Here is a 15,674-nt window from a genome sequence, read left to right as displayed (position 1 = left end):
TCAGGGCTTCCGACGCCCACTGCCTGCCCCTGCCCGAGGCTCTGAACCATGCCATTGAGCCCGGGGCTGGCTGGAGACACTGGGCTGCAGGGAGGGACTGGCGTGAGGTGGGAGGACTCCATCCTCTGTGCTGCCAGCTTGGGCCAGTGCTGCCTCTACCACGTCCAGCTCTTCACTGCCCGCCTTCAGCTTGACCCGAAGCAGTGCTGCGTATGTGCCGTAGCGGGATTTCTGAGGCAGAGGGGCAGAGGCTGTGAGCCAACTCTCCACCCTCTGCCCATCCCACCCCATCTCTACCCCGTCTGGACCAAGGAGGGATACCTAAGAAGGTTAGGAGATGGCAGGTTCTTGCCCACTCTGAACCCCCAAGGATGTGACATGATCCCCAGTAGGTTGGTGGCCCTCTATGGGCTCTCAAGATTGCCAATTGTAAGAGCCAATGTTTCTTGAGCCTTCACCAGAGTTGGGAAAACAGCACTAGACAGACATCTCACTCGTTACCCTAGTGAGTACAGAATAGTCTCCCTGTCCCACAGAAGAGGAATCTAAAGCTGAGAGGGATTAATAAGCAAGACCTGGTCCCACTTAGGAGTCCATGCCCTTAACCACTAGTCTGACCCTGTATTGGGACACAGGTGCCCAGGGCCGGGAGGCTCACCTCGAACTCCAGGTAGGCCTCCTTCTGCCGCTGCTCCTCAGCCTCCTTACCCCGGGCCTTCTTGCCCAGTAGGGCCGCCTGGTGCTCCTGCAACTCACTTGCCATGGCCTTCAGCTTGGCCTCATGGGTCCGCACTTGCTCCTCCTAGAGGCAGAGGGAACTCTAGCACACACAGTGCCTTTGTGCAAGTTTATTTAAAAGGTGCCCCTTTCGGAGGATGAACAAACTACTATGTCTGGATTCACAGCATGGCAAGTAGAGGGGCAGCTGGTGTCAGCCCATTCGCCCCCACCACCCCATGACCAGTGTCCTAGTCATAGCCAGCAGCCTCGACTGCAGTTGGCCTGAGCCTGCCCTACGCCATCCCATTGGCCAGGGGGACAGAGCTGGGAGTACCTGGGAGAGGCGGGTGGCAGCGCTGGGCAGCAGAGGACGGCTGAACTTCTTCTGGGAACTAACAGCAGCTGGGAAGGGGGGTGCAGAGAACATGGCGGCCACCACATTGATGCGAGTGATCCAGGACTGCATCTGCTCCAGGCTCCTGAGGAGATAGCACAGCTACTTGGGACCTGAGCCCAGGATTCCTATTCAGGAGGGCTAGTCCTGGCTCAAGATGTGGCCTGCAGAGGAAAGAATCCATCCAGGAACAAGGGAGGGAAACAAGCTGGGAATGGAGAGAAGCGGTCTGGGATGGGCAGGAGGAAGGCACTCACGAAGCCTGGAAGAGGAAGACCCGCCAGTCAGCTGTGCGCAGGTAGAAGACGTGGGGCCTCTTGCTGTAGTCCTTGGCGCGTGTGGCCAATGCGTGGTGGATGCTGATGGCATTCTTAAGCTCTGCCTCCGATAGGGCCTTCCCAGGCTGGTACTCCTCCTGCAGGATGCCCATCTTGTCCTGGCCACAGTCCCAGCCTGGCCCAGCCCAGCCACATTCCCCAGAGCCAGCTCAGCCCCCACCCCTTGGGCTGGCCCCGAACCTTCTGCAGGTAGAGGATCATGCCCTTGAGGATCCCATGGAAGCTCTTCCAGCCCCGTTTGCCCCGAGGTGCTGGGGGGAAGGGAAACAGGTCACGGGAGGACTGGGACAGGCCCGCTCCCTTCCATTCCCCCAGACCCTCGCACCAGGCCACGTACTCTTCCTGCAGTCAGGGTCTGCGTGCACCTTTCGCACCAGGGCCCCGTGCTTGTAGACCGCGGCCCCAGGCTCGGGAGTCAGGTCCAGGAAAGGGCTGGAGCCGCTGCCACTGCCCCCGCTGACCCTCTTGATGACCTTGGGGTTGGGGTCGGCCAACTCAGACAGAGAGCGTCTCAGCTCCTCCTCGTCTCTGCAGGTGTGATCACCTCAGAGAGGGCTGGCTATGAAGCCACACCCTCCCCTTTCAATCCTGGCCTCTGCTCACCCAGGAAAGCCCCTCTAGTGTTTGTAGACATAAGGGCTGGGGAACTGCTCTCAAAGGGTGTGGCTCCCCTCAACCTGAGGCCCCTGGAATCATAGTTCCCACCTCAAACCAGGTCTCCCCACTCAGATCAGGGCTCCAAGAGGCAGAATGGCTCCTCAGATTACAGCCCCCAGGGTAAGGCCATGTCTGTTCCTTCCTCCCCTCACATGTAGCCAACCCCATATTCCCCATTTCTGTGCGCGCGCGCGCGCACACACACACACACACACGGCCTTCTCTACCAGGACAGACATATGTCTGACTCAGCTGTCTCAACCACACCCACCACCAGCTCACAGCTTGTTGGCAAAATGGTGTCAGAAGTAGCTGCTTCCTAGTGGTCCCCTGCTACATCCCTATCTGCAGGCTCTGTCAGGTATCATCTGACAAGTGATTCTGTCTGTCACTCGGAGCTCAACCTGCAAGCTGCCTATTGCCTCCCACATGGAGTCTATAATACAACCCTACCACACTCTCTCCTTCCACACTCCAATCAGGCCTGTCCCTTTAGTCTCCCCACCCCATACTCACTTCAGACATCACATATTTGCCGCCCAAATGTCAACTTCCCTTTTTCTCTTCCCAAACAAATGTTTCCCCTTTCAAGTCTTGCCCCTCAAGTCCCAATCCTCCAAGAAGCTTTCCCTGTACCCCAGTCCTAAGCTCTGCCTCCTGAGGTCTTCTCTCCCACCTGCTGGGAACTCCCATCTAACTGAGCAGTGGCTGGACTCTTAGCAGATACTAGAAAATACGTGACCTGTTGACTGTTTAGATGAGGGCTCTACCCTCAGACTGGGGGGCCCAAGGCTAAAACGGGGCCTTCTCTCTCAGATGGACTCTTCAGGAACTCTCCAAGACTTCTTCTGACTCTCTGTTTCCACTGGGACTATAACAGTAGACAATGTGGGCCCTTGTTCTGTGACACTTAGGGCTCCCTAGGACCCAAGAGGGGTCTCTCATGCTATTGGCCCAGGGCCCTACCTCCAGAGACTTCTGTTTTCCCACTAGGATTGCCAAGGGACCTCCCCTTCTGCAACCCTCTCCTAGGCCAGCTGACAATGGCCACTTACCCCAACCCAGCTTGTCATAACAACCCAGCTAGAGACAAGACACAGAACTCCAAGTCCAGACAAGCATCTCCAAAGAAGGAAGTGAGGCGACTTTCCTGCCTCTCATGGCCTCACCCACCTCCCCTGCCCCACAGCCCCAAGACTCACAGGGCCCACCTCAGCTCTCTCCACCTCTCCAGGCAGACCCTTCCCCACACCCACATCTCTACCCCACCACACAGCCCCAGGACTCACATGGCCCACTGCAATTTTTCATTCTTGATGGAGCTGTATAAAGCCTGGGGAGGGAAAAACAAATCAGGGCAGTGTGGGTCAATCCTGGAGGAAGGTGCATCAGGTACCCCAATGCCAGAGCCAGAGCCCTCCCTCCCCTATGGGGGAGAAGACAGAATTGAGGGAGAGGGCAGTAGGGTGTAATGACCAAGAACACAGGCTCTGGAACGGAGTACTAGGACCCGGGCCCAGCTTTGCCACGTCAGCAGCATTGCTTTAAGCAAGTATCCATGGGGAAGAACACAGTACCACGTGTTTAATGAAGGGAAAGCCATTAGCACAGGGTATCCTCATATGTGATTGATGCACAATTAATGGCAACTGCTAATCTCTTTGTTATTATTGTTAAGAGGCCATCCTGCTCAGATCCTTGGTGGGAGAAACAGCTCTGGAGGGAATGGAGAACAGTATTTCAAGAAGTTCTCCTTTTCCCAAACGGCCATGCTTTGGGCCTGTTTTACAGCCTAAAACCACACAGAGCACATTGGGAAACTGAGTCCCCAGAATGGGAACTCACTGTCACTTCCTTCCTCGGCCAATGAGAACATACGATGGCTCCCAGCCCCAGGACAAGCTGGAAGCATCCCAGCCCAGACTGCCCCCTCCACAGGCCAAATGCCAGGGCGGTCTAGCCCCCAGCCGACTCCCACACCTCATGTTCCTAGGAGTGAACATTAGTTTAAAAGGCAGCAGTTTCAGCTTCCAAACCCTGCACACGCCAAACTCCCCGTGGATTTCTCAACCAGCCACTTTCCTTCAGTACAGTTGGCCTGGGGCACCTGTGGGGACCTTGTGGTGGTCAAAGGAGAGAATGGGCTGGAGGAGTAGCATAGGAGACCCCTCTTCCTGGGAGTGGCCTGCAACATGGGTCCACACTAGGGCCTCCCACTGTGGGGGTGCTTCCCACAGCCTGTCTGTGAGTAGGTGTGTCCCCAGCATGTATGTGTCAGGCTAAGCGTGTGGTGTGATGCTGTTTGCATGTGAGCTGGGTGCAGTGGTGACGTAGGCACCTTCTCTGTGCTGGGACACAGCCTACCCCCAACACACCAAGGCCTCTGACTCTCACTGCCCACAGCCATGCAAAACAGCCCCCATGAGCACACCCTGTCCAGCGCTGAGTACACCCCACACACAGCGCGACCAGGCTTATGCGCACACAGCTTCCCAGCACACACCCAGCATAGCTTGGACTCTAAGCCTTCACTCTCCAACTCTCTGGCCAGGAGGCTGAAGTGGCCACCGACATCCAACCCGCAATCCTTGTCCCCAGCCTTCCAGTTCATCTCCTGCCCTTTTTGGCCCCAACCACATCTCCCTTCCAAAGTCCTAACCCCCCTCCGTGAGCCCCAAGTCACGCTCCCATCCAGAAGACCCAAAGGCCCTTTAGTTTGAGGTGCCCAGCTTGATCAGAGGGTCTGAGCTCTTCCCTCTGCAGTCCATGCCCATCCCCGGCGACCCGTGGGCTCTGTCCCTGCTGGGCTCCCCGCCTCAGCCCCACCGGTGCCCACCTCTGCGCCTTCTGCCTCGGGTGCCTCCTCCCTCCAGCCACCCCCGCAGCCGCCTAAGTCGCCCCCCAAGTCGCCCCCGAGCCTGGCGTGGGCCGCAGCCCCAACGCCCTCACCGCCTTCTTCTTCTTGCGGCTCTGCAGGCGGCTGACCACCAGGTCCGTGTAGAGCACGGGCTTGAGGCTGCGCGAGCGCTGCGGCCACCCGTAGCACAGCGTCTCGGCGCCGCGGTGGGTGCGCCCGTAGCGCACGGAGCACAGCGAGCGCGAGCGCAGCCGCCCGGCGCTGCTGTGGATGCTGTTGACGCCGATCATCCTGGCCCCGCCGGCGCCCCGCGGCCCCCGGCCATGCCCGCCCGCCCGCCCTCGGCCCGGACGCCCGCGGACGGCTTCCCCCCGACAGCCGGGCTCCGACCGACGCAGGACCGCGCGGCAGCGGCTATGTCGGCTCCGCGGCTCCGTAAGCGGGAGGGGGGCGCCGACTCGGAGGGGAGGGCGAGGGCTGGGGCGGGGACGGAGCCAAAGGGAGGCGTCTGACCGAGGGGGGGCCCAGCGGCGCGACGGGGGAGGGGCCGAGGGAGGCCAGGGAGCCCCACCTGCGTGGGGGCGGGCAGCTCTGGGGCGACGGGGGTGGGGGGCGTCGGGAGCCCCTAGGCCAGGAGCTGTGAAGGTGGGCGGGCCCTGTGGGTCTAGAACTCCCTCCAAAGCAAGTCAGGGTTTGGGGGTTTGGGGGTTTGGGGGGTTGGGAGGTGGAATGGGGGGAGTGGTGGTGAGGAGAGAGGTCGGAGCGCCTCCTGGCGGCCCTTTTTACTGAGCCAGGACGGCCGCGAGGCGAGGCGAGGCGAGACGGCAGCGCAGGAGAGAGGCAGCCGTGGAACCGCTCTGGCCTCATCCAACTCAACGACTCGCAGCACCCTCCAACGCCCGTGTGTGTACCCCAACTCAAGTACACACTCCCCGGTTACAGACATACACCTCAACCAACCACATGCACCCCAACTCACGGACACTGCAAATTCAGATGCCCACCTCGAAATGTACAGTCATTAACGTGAAAACATACACCCTCTACTCACCGACACGTTATAGATCAGACAGCCAGTTCAGAGATATACATCCCAACCACGTAAACAACAAACGACACCCCCCCACCTCAGACACACACCCTAAGCCCTAACGCACAAACATACCCAAATCAGACAAACCCCATTGCTTCAATTCCGTGGTCGGCAAACTGCGGCTCGCGAGCCACATGCGGCTCTTTGGCCCCTTGAGTGTGGCTCTTCCTAAGCCTTAGGAGTACCCTATTTAAGTTAGTAACAATGTACCTACCTATGTAGTTTAAGTTAAAAAAATTTGGCTCTCAAAAGAAATTTCCATCGTTGTACTGTTGATATTTGGCTCTGTTGACTAATGAGTTTGCCGACCACTACTAGGTCATACATATACAACTCAAGTCAAGCATCCCCCCAACTCCCAATGGTCACCCCCACTCAGATACATCCCCAAATTCGGAAATCCAGCGCAACTCAAGCTCACAGATGAGCCCCGAGGACACCCCTGTGCACTCACATTTATGTGGTGGTCCAGGGACCCCTTTGCCAACCTTGGGGGTTTCAAGTAAGTCCAGGCCTCCCTGGATGAAACCACCCATCGGGGGTGGGGGGAGCCCACGGGCCGGATGCCCCTCTTCCTCCCATCCTCCCAGCCCCAGGGTCACAGACCCCGCAAGGGGCCTGGGCTCAGGCCCGCCCACCAGGAGCCAGAGGCACCGTAGGGATCTGGCTCCAGTTTGGCGCTAACGTTCCGCCAGGACTTGGAAAAGCCTTTGTCCCTCTCAGGCCCCGCCACCCCGGGCGTCTCCTGTGCCGCGGTAGCGGGATGCCCTTTGTGACTATAAGCCCTGGGGCGGGGGAGTGCGGCGGCGGAGGAAGCGATGTGCCGGTGTGCCCCCACCCCACGCAGGGACCCCTGGCATCCTCGGGAACACCGGAGGAGGGGCCCTAATGAAGACAAATGCAGGGCCCAGCGCCGCCAGATCACGCGGTTTTCAGAGCCACCTCCCCTCCTCCCGCAGTGCGCAGCCCGGACCGCACGGCCAGTGCGCATGTTCCGGAGAGCCGGTCTGTGAGGCTGGGGGCGGGGCGGTACCCAGGCTGAGTGCGGCGAGTCTCGGCTCGGGAGGCAGGGCCCCTCACCTGGCCTTTCTCGGACACCCGCCCACAGGTCCCTGTCCCTCCTCTCCAGCGGCCTGTCCCCTGCCCCGCCCCGCCCCCCACCTTGAGCAGCTCCCTGGGGAAGTCGCCGCCTTCGTTGAGGCCCTCCAAGTTCCCGATGAAGTCTCCGCAGGTCATGCGCTTCCCGATGTTCTAAGGGGGGGAACAGAGGCCTGTGAACCCGGGCGGCCCTTGGCCTTCCAGGCCTTGAGGTCTTGGACAAGGTCTGTTTTCCGGCTCCTTCCCGCCATACCCCACTCACGTGGCCATGGAGATCGGTGTTCAGTAGCATGAGGGCGCAGGTCAGCGTGTGCGCACCGTCTAGGGCAGAGTTGACATTCAGCCTCCCTGGGACCCTTCCCACCGCTATCTTACTCAGACTTCCAGCTCATCCCCTGCCCCCTTCCGGGACCCCTTTGGCCCACAACCACACTTTTGTAAGTCCTGAAGCCCATTAGTGAGCCAGACCTCAGCAAAGATTTCTCTTTTCCAGCAGATCCCTTAGAAGGGACCTCACCCTTTTCTCAGGCCACCCTCCCTAGCTCTCTCAGGTGCTGGGGGCTGTCCACTGCGTGCCCCCTAACACCCACATGCCTGTGTCTCTGCATGAAACACACACACGTGTGCCTCACACAGTTATGCGGACCAGTGCGGCCAAACAGAATCCGCACTCAAGCCAAGCACTGTTTGGCACATATATGTGGACAATGGTATGCAAACACACCTGTCACCTGCCTCTTCACAACACACACTACACCCTAACAATATGCCTGCCCACATGCACAGTTCCACATCCATGTAGCCAGGTCAGCATTGTCTGCACACAGGTATGCCCCCATGCCTGCAAGCCTGTGCATTCATTCATTCCGGCACACATACCCATGCACCTAGGCACACACACAGTGCCCATTTGCCTCAGTGACCAGCAGGAAAGCCCTGTCCCTGGCCTCCTCACCCTCTGAGGACAGAGCTCCAGGGTTGCACTGGAAGTATCTCTGGGAGAAGTGGGCCAGCACGCGCTCCCGTTCCTGGGTCTCACCCATTAAGGCCAGCTCCTTCAGAAACACCCTGGAGAGGAGGGAAGAAGGAGCACGTCACCCCCACCCAAGGTCCCCTTACCAGGTAGCCCTGGCTCTTGGGAAGGGTGATGTCAGGGCAGCTTAGGGGAGGTGCAGGGGCTCAGAGGAGGCAGAGCTAAGGCCCTGCACACCAGGCCTGGAGAGCTGGGGCTGCACTCAGAGGGCTCACCACCCACCTGAGAGCTTGGTCCAGAGTCATGCCCGTGAAGACAAAGAACTTGAGGTACTCTCCAGCCACGAGCTTACTGAAGTCATTGCTGTGGGCAGGGTAGAGAGACAGGGAGAGTCTCAAGGGGAAGTGTCAAGGGGCCAAATGGGGGGGGTTACTGAGAAACCTGGGGGCATTAGATAGAGGGGGTGTGGAGGTGCTGCCCACAGGATGCGTCCCTCCTTCCCCCGCTCATTCCCAGCCCAGTGGTTTTACTTCTTGCCCAGGTGCCGGGCCACATCAGCCTTCCTGAAGCCATCCAGGCGGTACAGCCTCTTAGCGAGGCGCTGCGCGGCCTCCAGGTCTGCTTTCTGCCCATTAGACAAGGTGTCCGTGCTTCCCAGGGCCAGCCGCTCTGTGCTGTCCAGCTCTGAGTCTGAGTCAGATACCAGCTGGCTCAAGGGTGGTTCGCTGCCAGGGCAGAACACCAGCTCAGAGACGGGGCAGGTTCTCAGGGGCCATCCAGACCCTTCCTCTGCCTCCAGAGCCGGATGACAGAAGGGGAGACTGGGACATGGGGAAGACATTTTCTTTTCTCCAGAGGGGATTGTTCAGGCTCCCTCCATCATCACCACCTCTCTGTGGAAGTCCTGCCTCAAATCTAACCCACATCCACTTTGCTGCTGTGGGAATTCTGGCTGCTTCCCCAAGGAAGGAGAAGATGAGGCTCTAAGCTGCAGTGGGGTGTGAGACGGAGAGGAAAGCCCCACACTCCCCATTCTCCCACAAAGCTCCCTAAGTTTGCTGTTGCACATAGATTCCCCATCACCACTCTGGTCCTGCTCGGACCTAGTCTTATATCTCTAAGGATATGGGCAAGGGTCAACACAGGCTGTCAGGGAAGAACAGTAGACGGTCAAAAATTTGAGGGCAACAGGGACAGCTTCCCACTCCTATATCTTTCCTCCTCCCACCCGTTAGGGAGAGGAGCCTCCTCCTTGGTCCTTTGCTTCTACTCACAAAGAAGCAGGTTCTGGGGTAAAGGGGACTGCCGGTCAAAGTGCTCCCCCTCATCTCCTGTCTCCTTTCCTTCCCTCCCCACCCCAGCTGCTCTACTTGCAAAGCCACCTGTCACCCAGAGACAGAGGCCGGAAACTCCTGGTTGCTAGGCAACCCTGTATCTCTGGCCACCCCCTCCTGTTGCCATGGCTTCCATGACTGAGAGGGTAGCTGGCAGAGGAGAGAGCAGAAAGGTTAGACTGATGAATGGACTTCCTGGATAAGGGTGAGAGACTCCTGATTGGAGGGGGAGGTGGCTTGGGAGGGAAGCGATGGGGGAGGCTGGTGGCTGCACCTTTAGAAGAAGCCTCCAGGCTGGATGGGTGTTAGGTCACAAGAATTCTAGGCAGGTGGCCAGTTCTGTCTGGGGAGGGAGGGGCCCTCCTGGAGAGGACATCCTTCAATTCTGAATCGCGGCTTCTCAAGTCACTGGATCTGAGACCAAGTGCGGGGGGGGGGGGGGGGGGGGCGGGCTCTAAGGGGCTCCCCCTCACAGTCAGTGGAAAGTCCTCCAAGTGGGAAACAGGGCATCTGCATTCCCTAACCAGGCCTCTCAGGGGTCAGGAATGTAAACTACCTCTTCGCACTCAGGCTCTGTCCCTTGGAGCTGTTCCTAGAGCCCCAGGGGCCTTGAACTGAGAGACAAAAGGCATCACTCACCTTCCCAGGGGTGCCACCCCCAGCCCAAAGCTGTCCTCCGAACGGCAGGGACTAGGGGGCTCCTTCCCTGGGGCTTGCTTGGCTGCAGCCTCTGCCTCTTCTTCCTCCCCTCTCTGTGTCCAAGGCCCATCAGCAGCAGAGCTGGTACCAGAATCCGGTTCAAGAGGGGCAAGTGGGGCGGGAACAGGGGGATCAGGCCGGGGGATGGGGGGTTGGGGAGGCAGCTCAAAGGTGAAGAAGGGGCTCTGGGTTGGGCCAGGTGAGGCCAGGGCCTCCAGGGAGGCAAGGCTGGTGTAGGAGGTGCCCTTGGCCCGGTGTGACTCCAAGATGGCTTCGAACACACAACTGAAAGAGTCAGGCCCATCAGCCGAGGGGCTGGTCCCAGGTAGGAAGGGCACAGGTGACTTGAGAGGCCCCAGGTGAGGCGTCTGGGTGCCTGGCCTGCAGGGGCGGAGAAAATCTCCGATCAGGGGCCCAGAGGACAACTCTCGGGGAGCATTTCATTGAACTTTCATACTGACTCTACGAAGGGGCTTATCACCTGCTTTTCACAGTCCCCCAAACCCCTTAAAAAGCCATCTGGATAGGGGCTCCCCACCACAGGTTCTTCAAGCTATTTAGTGCCTTGGGGCACACCACCCCTATCCATCCCCAGCAACCAATCCCCTTCCTCTCTCCCTCCGTGCTAATCTCCCTTTCTCCTCCTTCTCCCTGATCCTCTCCCCTCCTGCCATCCCATTTCTATTTCTGGCAACATCTTAGGAGAAGGAGCTGAGGCTCCAGGCTGCAGTGGGGTGTGAGATGAAGAAGAAACCCCCACACACCCCATTCTCCCACCAAGATCCAGGGTGTGGATTGATGCTCCCACACCCCAGGCTTAATTCTGGCCTCTGGCCTCTCTCTCAACCCTTTCTTCACCAGAATGCCTTTCCTCCTCTATCCTGGCTACCCCCTGTCCTCCTGGGTTCTTGCAGATGCCCCGCCCCCCATTCCAGTATTCTACCAGGCCTCAGGCCTCTGTCCAGAGTCTCCTGCCACACCATGCTGTTGGCACCACCAGCTTGGTCCTGACTCTCCCAACCCCACCCTCATCTCTATTCCAGTCCCATTGACCCCAGCTCTGCCTCTAGACCAGTGGGAAGGAGCAGCCACTGTCCTCTCCCTCTCCCCCACTCACCGTGCCCCCTCCGAGGCCTCAAACACCTCATCGTCCACCTCCTCTTCCCCACCTGCCTCATCCTCATCGCCACTGCTCAGGCTGGCATGAGGGCCAAGGCATGGGCCCGGACGTGGGGCAGGTGGGCGGACGGTGCCAGGCAGGCCCTCAGAGCTGGGCTGACTCTCGATGGCTGAATCAGCCTCCTCCCGCTCAGCCAGCACTTCATCGATGTTGGTCTCTCGGTAGCACCTCAGGGGCACTGTGTCCAGGTCGGTCTCGGAGTATTTGGCCGCTCGCCCCACAGCCACCCCAGAGCCCTGCCCTGAGCCCACCCCAGGTGGAGATGGGGGGGCCTGCTCTGGGGGCTTAGCACCTGCAGTGTGCACAGGCATCCGGGTCAGGAGGTTATCCAGGTCTGCTTCCTGCCCTGACTGTTCTAGGAAGGAAGTCATCCCCACTGCCTCATGTTGGCAGGCGGTTCTTTGACTATCTCACCACCATTCCTCCTGCTACAAACTCAGCTTGTTCCTGGTACCAGTAGAGTTCATTTTCTACTCCAAGGACTGATCCTTGGTATCCTGCCATCCCCTCCTTCCACTACCCAGCTTCCTGCAGGTGCCCAACCCAGCCATCATCCCCAACCCCTCCATCCTAGCACATATGGGAAGACAGGCCCCAGGCCTGAGGAAGCATTAGCTGACACAGGAAAGGCTGGGGGAAGTTTAAAGAAGGACCCCCTACTACACCTCGGTGCTGAGAAGGACCTGCCCTATTCCCCTTGCTCCAGTCCCAGCCTTACCTGAGCTGGGGGGTGCCAAGGAGCCATAGAAGAATTCCCATTTGGCTCGAGCGATTCTCTGGGCATGAGAGGAGACTTCCCGGGGTGAGGACCAGGTGTCTCCCTAAGCCAAGGAGGGAGAGGTAGAAGACACCCAGAGATAAAGCCAGACATGCAAAGACAAAAGAAAATGGGATAGAAACACAAAGAAAAACACTCAGGGACAGAGATGGCGGTGCAGAGACAGAGGGACAAGCCCAGAGGGCAAGAAAGAGATTTAGAATAGGAGTGAAGGATTCAGTGAGTAGCCCACGGGGCCAAAACGGCCAAGGAGCTCAGTCTTGCCCCTTCCATAGGACTCTGGGGTTCCAGGGAGCCCAAGGGAGGTCGCATACCTGGTTCAGGAGTCCAGTGCCAGCAGGTCCTCGGAATAGTGTGGCCAGGTGCTCAGAGGGCCCCCCCAGCCCATTGGGGAGAGAGGAGTAAAGGCCATCTGCCCCAACCGGAGGTGGGGCTGGCGGCCCGTGTAAAAGGCCCTGGCTGCCAGGCAGAGCTGAACCTCCTCCCGCTGGGAGTGGGTCTGAAGTGGAGGCCTCCAGCCGCAACTTGCGGTTGGAGCCAGGCCCAAGAGCTGGAGTGGGCCTGGGAGGAGCGACCCCACCCAGGTCCCAGCTCCGACTCAAGCCTCCGGGAGCAGGTAGCCCATTCAGTGGCCTCACGCTGGCCTTCTCCACAAAGCGGAATATGACTACGGAACTCCGGGCCCCTGGTGGAGGCTGCCCAGTGGGTGAAGAGGGTGCCCAGGGTGAGGGAGCAACACGGGGTGAAGGGGGGCCACGCAGGGGTGTCGAGGGTGCTGTCACACGTCCCAGTTCCCGGCCTCGGGGACCTGGACCTGCCACCCGCCGTAGCAGGGAGCCCGTGCTGCCATACATGCTGGCTGGGGGACTCTGAGGCACAGGGCCTTCGGGGAGCCAGCGGCGTGGGCATCGTGGCGGGGAGATGGCACAGTCACCTTCAGAGCAGAAGCGCATGGCACCCTGGGCCATGCTGGGGCCCGGGGGTCAGGCTGGGGGGGCAGGGATGGCGAGGCCAGGCGGGGAGTGAGGGGGCAGCATGCTCTTCTGACGGGCCTGCAAGAGAGGAAGGGGAGCAGGGGGTGAACTGCCAGGGAGTTGGATGGTCAAGAGAGCAGAGACAGGGAGGGGAAAGCTGGCTGGGGCCACTGAGCACCAGGGGCCTAGCCCACCCTGGGACTATGGCATCATTGATCCCTGCCCTGGGGGTACGCAGGCCTCCTGCTTGGGCTACTTCCATGGAGGCCTGAGGAGAAAAGATTGTTCCCTCCAAAAGGACCCTGGATTCTCTCCTTCTGCCTGGGGACCCTGAGCATCACCTGGGGGCGGGGGGGGGGGGGGGGGGGGGGGGGCGGAGGAAGGAAGCTATGTTGGAAGCAAGGAAGTTGAGTGAGCCTGGAGTCTCTGTGGCATTTTGTAGGTACTACTGGTGTGGGGGGAGGGGAAGACTGCTGCCCCCACCCTCTGGGCTAGGAGTGTCAGCCAGCCAGCACTATCATGCAGCCACAGTTAGCTCCTCTTATGGAGGCCCCAATTCAGGCCCCCTGGAAAGAGAGGAAAAGGGAATTGGAGAAGGGGGATTATAGAGGGACCACAAGGAGCTTAAAGGCATAGGGTGAAGGGGAAGAAAAAGGCCTGAACAGAAGCCGCTACCCTTAATACATACATGATGGATGGGAAAGGGACATTTTTGTTCTTAATATAGGTACACACACTCATGCACACACACATACTTAAGGACCAAAATGTCATATACAGTTAAACACATTCAGAGGCTACACGCAGACAGGCACACATACACATTGCTCAGAGACACACCTTCACACAGCCTCACAGTCATAACAACTATGTGTCTCATGGGAAGGCACATGCTTGTTTTACACACAAAGAGATACCCAGATACACACAGAGGGACCCTCATTCTCTAATGCTCACAGATACATAGGCATATCAGATACAGAGACCCACTGGTCACAATTACACACAAATACAGGTGCACACTCACACCCATGCTTAAGCAGGGACACACACCCTCTCTCCCAACCCCCACCCGTCACTGGTCCCCGGCGGGGGAGACTGCACCAGACCCTTCTCCCCCCAGGGGTGACAGATTTTGTCCAGCCCAGGAGGCACCTCAGGGGGGAAAGGGGCCTCTTGTGGCAATGCAGGGTAGGGGCCGGGGTCAGGAGCAGCAACCCTGCTACTCAGGCTCCTGAAACTCACTTGAGGCCCCGCATCTCCCCAGTGCCACCCGGACTCAGTACTCACCGCCGCCGGCTTGGAGCTGGGGCCGAGGAGGGAGAGCAGAGGCCGGGCCCAGCTCGGCTGTGAAAGCAGCGCGGCTCCCGCTGGCTCCCGCTTTCTCCAGGCCCGCCCGCCTCTGCCTCTCAGTCCCTCCTCCTCCCTGCGTGGCTCCGGCAGAGCTAATCTCACCCCCTCCCAACCCCCGCCCTCTCCCAGGGCCCTGAGCCCTGGAGGCTGCGCTCCCCCCCCCCCCCCCCCCCCCGCACACACACACGTTAGGTCTCGGCTGGACTCTCCCGCCAACCCGAGACCCGCCCCTGACGAGGGGAGGATGTATGGAACCCGTTTATTTTCCTCCACCCTCACGTGCCCCACCCCGATTGTGTCCACGTTCCTCTCGCCACTGCCCCCTGAGCCACACGCAGGACCCAGCTTCACACGCGTGCCCCGCTCCAGACCTCACTCGTGTCCCTAGGAGGTGGCCACCTGACCTGTTACATGCCACACGCGCTCCCGCCCCCACGAGCTCCCGGCCGCGCCATGCGAACGGTTTGCGTGAAGAGAGCGGACCCGCCCCCTAAATCCCGGAGACCATCAATTTATGGAAGAGAGACTTGGGGTGCACCGCCTCGAACCCTCCGGGGTTCGGGGTCTCAGGCCCAGGAGACTCAACCCTGACCGCGCGCCCAGGATGCAGTAGGAGGTCCATCAGTCAGACTTCAGGAGGCACTTCCTTGATGCCTGAGCTCGGCGCCCGTTTAAAGATCAGAGGTTGGAAGGGATGACGCCGGGACTGCAGGTAGTGAGGTGCAGGCAACCCTGGTGCCCTTGGCCAAGGTAAAAGGGGGCCCATCTATTTTTAAGTAAGCGCCGCTAGAGTTCCTATGGCAACCGCTCTCCCAGAGAAAGCCCGGGCAGGCCGATGGTGACCTCGCAAAGAAGAAGGGGTCTGTTTGGGTGGTCGGGGGCGCGAGAACGTGCGAGGCGGGACGCACGGGGCTCACCGCGGGGAGGGGCGGCGCCGGCTCCGCGTGGTGCTGAAGGGGACAGCGCCAGGTTTGTCTCACTGCGCAGGCGCAGAGGCGCTAACAAAGCGGGGAGGAGGTGGCGGCGCGCGGCCGGGGGAGGTGCGCGCCCACGTGGCTCTATTTTAGCAGAGGTGGATCCTTCCAGCTATATCCTCCCCAAGCCGGCTGAGGAAGGAGTCAGTCCTCTCCCAAGTTGACCCTCTTTGATCCCTCCCCTCTGCTGGCTTCCCTCTTCTCACTGCATTGGGAGATGAAGGCATGTGGAAAGAATTCTGGGAACCCCAG

At 59.7% G+C, this 15,674-nt stretch overlaps 1 protein-coding gene across 1 annotated transcript; it reads right to left on the bottom strand.

Moving 5' to 3' along the window:
• Nucleotides 1-14,516, bottom strand: PSD (pleckstrin and Sec7 domain containing). Its single transcript, XM_036336169.1, has 17 exons — nucleotides 14,386-14,516; nucleotides 12,436-13,173; nucleotides 12,062-12,164; nucleotides 11,281-11,635; nucleotides 10,104-10,544; nucleotides 8,661-8,855; nucleotides 8,413-8,493; nucleotides 8,113-8,225; nucleotides 7,420-7,478; nucleotides 7,221-7,310; nucleotides 3,399-3,442; nucleotides 1,790-1,980; nucleotides 1,633-1,703; nucleotides 1,372-1,529; nucleotides 1,055-1,199; nucleotides 659-802; nucleotides 1-231 (listed from the first exon to the last, which is right to left on the bottom strand). Exons 2-17 carry the CDS (start codon nucleotides 13,087-13,089, stop codon nucleotides 1-3), a joined length of 3,075 nt encoding a protein of 1,024 aa, XP_036192062.1. The 5' UTR covers nucleotides 13,090-13,173; nucleotides 14,386-14,516.
• Nucleotides 14,517-15,674: the final 1,158 nt, after the last annotated feature.

The sequence above is a fragment of the Myotis myotis genome, unplaced genomic scaffold (assembly GCF_014108235.1).
Source record: "Myotis myotis isolate mMyoMyo1 unplaced genomic scaffold, mMyoMyo1.p scaffold_m19_p_15, whole genome shotgun sequence".
Classification (NCBI taxonomy): domain Eukaryota; kingdom Metazoa; phylum Chordata; class Mammalia; order Chiroptera; family Vespertilionidae; genus Myotis; species Myotis myotis.
Note: the sequence above shows the minus strand (reverse complement) of the source record. Positions and strands in the feature narration are given on the sequence as shown.